Source organism: Nansenia antarctica (genome assembly GCF_963989245.1).
Source record: "Nansenia antarctica genome assembly, chromosome: 7".
Classification (NCBI taxonomy): domain Eukaryota; kingdom Metazoa; phylum Chordata; class Actinopteri; order Argentiniformes; family Microstomatidae; genus Nansenia; species Nansenia antarctica.
Window position 1 is genome coordinate 7,615,972 of NC_137677.1, and position 2,500 is coordinate 7,618,471.

At 52.9% G+C, this 2,500-nt stretch overlaps 1 protein-coding gene across 1 annotated transcript in view; it reads left to right on the forward strand.

Annotated features, from left to right (window-relative positions):
• sema6bb (sema domain, transmembrane domain (TM), and cytoplasmic domain, (semaphorin) 6Bb) overlaps positions 1 to 2,500 on the forward strand; it is a gene marked incomplete at both ends in the record, with an annotated part of 30,055 nt that overhangs the window by 790 nt on the left and 26,765 nt on the right. Inside the window, one exon of the mRNA XM_080536049.1 lies at positions 289 to 403. Coding sequence (XP_080392175.1) covers positions 289 to 403 — 115 coding nt within the window. The remainder of the gene's footprint in view (positions 1 to 288; positions 404 to 2,500) is intronic.

The window sequence follows — 2,500 nt, forward strand, 5'->3', positions numbered from 1 at the left end:
AGCTCTCTCGTCAAGTCAAGACCAATGACAGAACCTTGCACTCACAACTCCTGTGTCCTGTGGTAACCCTGGTAACCCGCCAGCTGATGTACGGCTGTCCCCCCCCCGCCGTGTCCTCCTCCCTCCCCTCCGTACCCCCCCACACCCCCACCCCTTAGAGGACTGCATGATAAGCGGATGATGACATTCTCTCTCTCTCTCTCTCCCTCTCTCTCCCCCTCTCTCTCTCTCTCTCTCTCTCTCCCTTCTCTCTCTCTCCCCCTCTCCCTCTCTCTCTCTCTGACACAGTGGTCAGGCGGTACCCAGTGTTTCTGGGGCGGCCCCATCGCTCATCCCTGAGACAGGACTCGCTGCATATTCAGAGGATGCTCAAGGTGAACCGGACCCTGTACATCGGAGCCAGGTACGAACGAACGAACGTGGTCAAAACAATCAACCTCCCATGAATTCATATTTGTGGGGTTTAAACACATCGTCTATTCCCCTCCATACCTTGGTGCGTTTTTGACCTAAACTACAAGCGATTGTCCCGCATCAATTATTCAGTCAGTTTCAAAGCACTCGGCGTTTGCGTGGCGGCGGCGGCGGTGGTGGAGGAGGAGCGGGAGAGGCTGTCGGAAGGTAGAAATCAAGTCAACAAGTCCGTCCTCCGATTTCTACCTCCACCAAGCCTCCACCTGCTTCCAACCACCACCCCCTCAGACCAACTTTAAGTGCTTCGAAAACACCCCTTAATGAATCGTTGACGCCGGATAATTATCGTCGACGCGGCAATTATCGCTCGGAAGTTTAAATGAGTCACCGCCCGTCCTATGATTACACTCTTCTGCTGGAGGACGTGCAGCAGACATACCCCATGTGACCCCCACCCACATAGTGTATGTCTGGCTGGGTATGTCTGGCTGTGAATGTGCTGACCCCTCATTAGCGAGGGGACCACATGGTGGGCGGGGCCGGAGGGAGTAGGAGGAGGGGTCACTCCAGGTGGAGGAGGAGGTTTTCCCAAGAACAGTTGGCGCCCGTCTGCCTTCGCATTTTGGTCGTCTGCCTTTCCCCAGTTTCGGGAGCCGACCGCGAATAGAAGGACACGGCGCCTCGCGTTAAATCATTCTTATTGCGAAAATGACTTTATGTCAAAGTCAGGCCTCATACTCACTGTTACTGAGGAAACATATTAAAAAGAGGCTCGTATTTCGCGGGTAGACATGTGGTGGTGGTTAGAATCACAGCGAGCGGTGGTGGCTGGCAACACCAATAAGGAGCCCTGATACCGACCCAGGAAATGACCCGGGCCTGGCCTTTGACGCGCCTGTAACCCCCCCCCCCCCCCCCCCCCCCCCCCCCCACCCGCACCCCAATGCAGAGGCCTAATAATAAATATGTCAAATCCTGCAAAATACAAGGGCTCCAGCCATTCTGGCTCCACACACACATACACACACACACACACACACACACACACACACACAGCGTAATAATAAAAAGCCTAAAGACTCGAAAGCTTGTAATCACCGTCGCCTGCCGATCAGTGATAAAAAAATAACCAGAACCATGAGACAGTTTGACAGATGGTTTCCAATTTCGAGCCACTGTTAGGAAATAGAAAAGGTAAACTAAAGCCCAATGTCTCAGTGAACCGGATGATAGTGAAATCCAATAGCCGAGCTCGCCGGCTGACTGGCTGGCACACCAATGAAAAAGAAAAAAGTCGAAAAGACGAAGTTTATTTCTATATTTCATTTTTTTCTAGTAAGTAGTGGCTAAATAGCAGTGTTTGCGGCAGGGCCTGACTGGCAGTGATCTGAGTGTCAAGCAAAGCGGGGGATTTATTTGCTGTGGAGGGGTGTGTTGATCCGGGCTTCGGAGCGCCAGCAGAGAGAGACTTAAAAGTGCAAAGGCGTCTGAGTACCTGTGGGGAGGCGAGGCGGGGCTGGCTGGCTGAACGCTGCAGCAGAGTGCCAGGCCTGATAAGAGGCTCCAGTCAGCCCCCAAATCCTGTCACCATTAGCATAGGTGTACATACGGCAAGGACTGTTAAACCCTGCCCCGAGCACCAGCTGGGTTAGCGGTTAGCTGTTAGCTGTTAGCTCCCCGTCCTTTCCTACGCCATGTAGCCTGTTAGCATTGCGGCAGATGGAAAGAGCACTGCACTATTAAACATGCTCTAGTGATTTCTCTCTCTCTCTCTCTCTGTCTCTCTCTCTCTCTCTCTCTCTCTCTCTCTCTATGTCTCTGTCTCTGTCTCTGTCTCTCTCTGTCCCTCTCTCTCTCTGTCTCTGTCTCTGTCTCTCTCTGTCTCTCTCTCTCTCTCTGTCTCTCTGTCTCTCTCTCACCCTCTCTCTCTCTGTCTCTCCCTCTCTCTCTCTCTCTGTCTCTCTCTCTCTCTCTCTCTCTCTGTCTCTCTCTCACCCTCTCTCTCTCTGTCTCTCCCTCTCTCTCTCTCTGTCTCTCTCTCTCTCTCTCTCCCTCTCTCTCTCTCTGCATTGGGCCGATGTGGGCA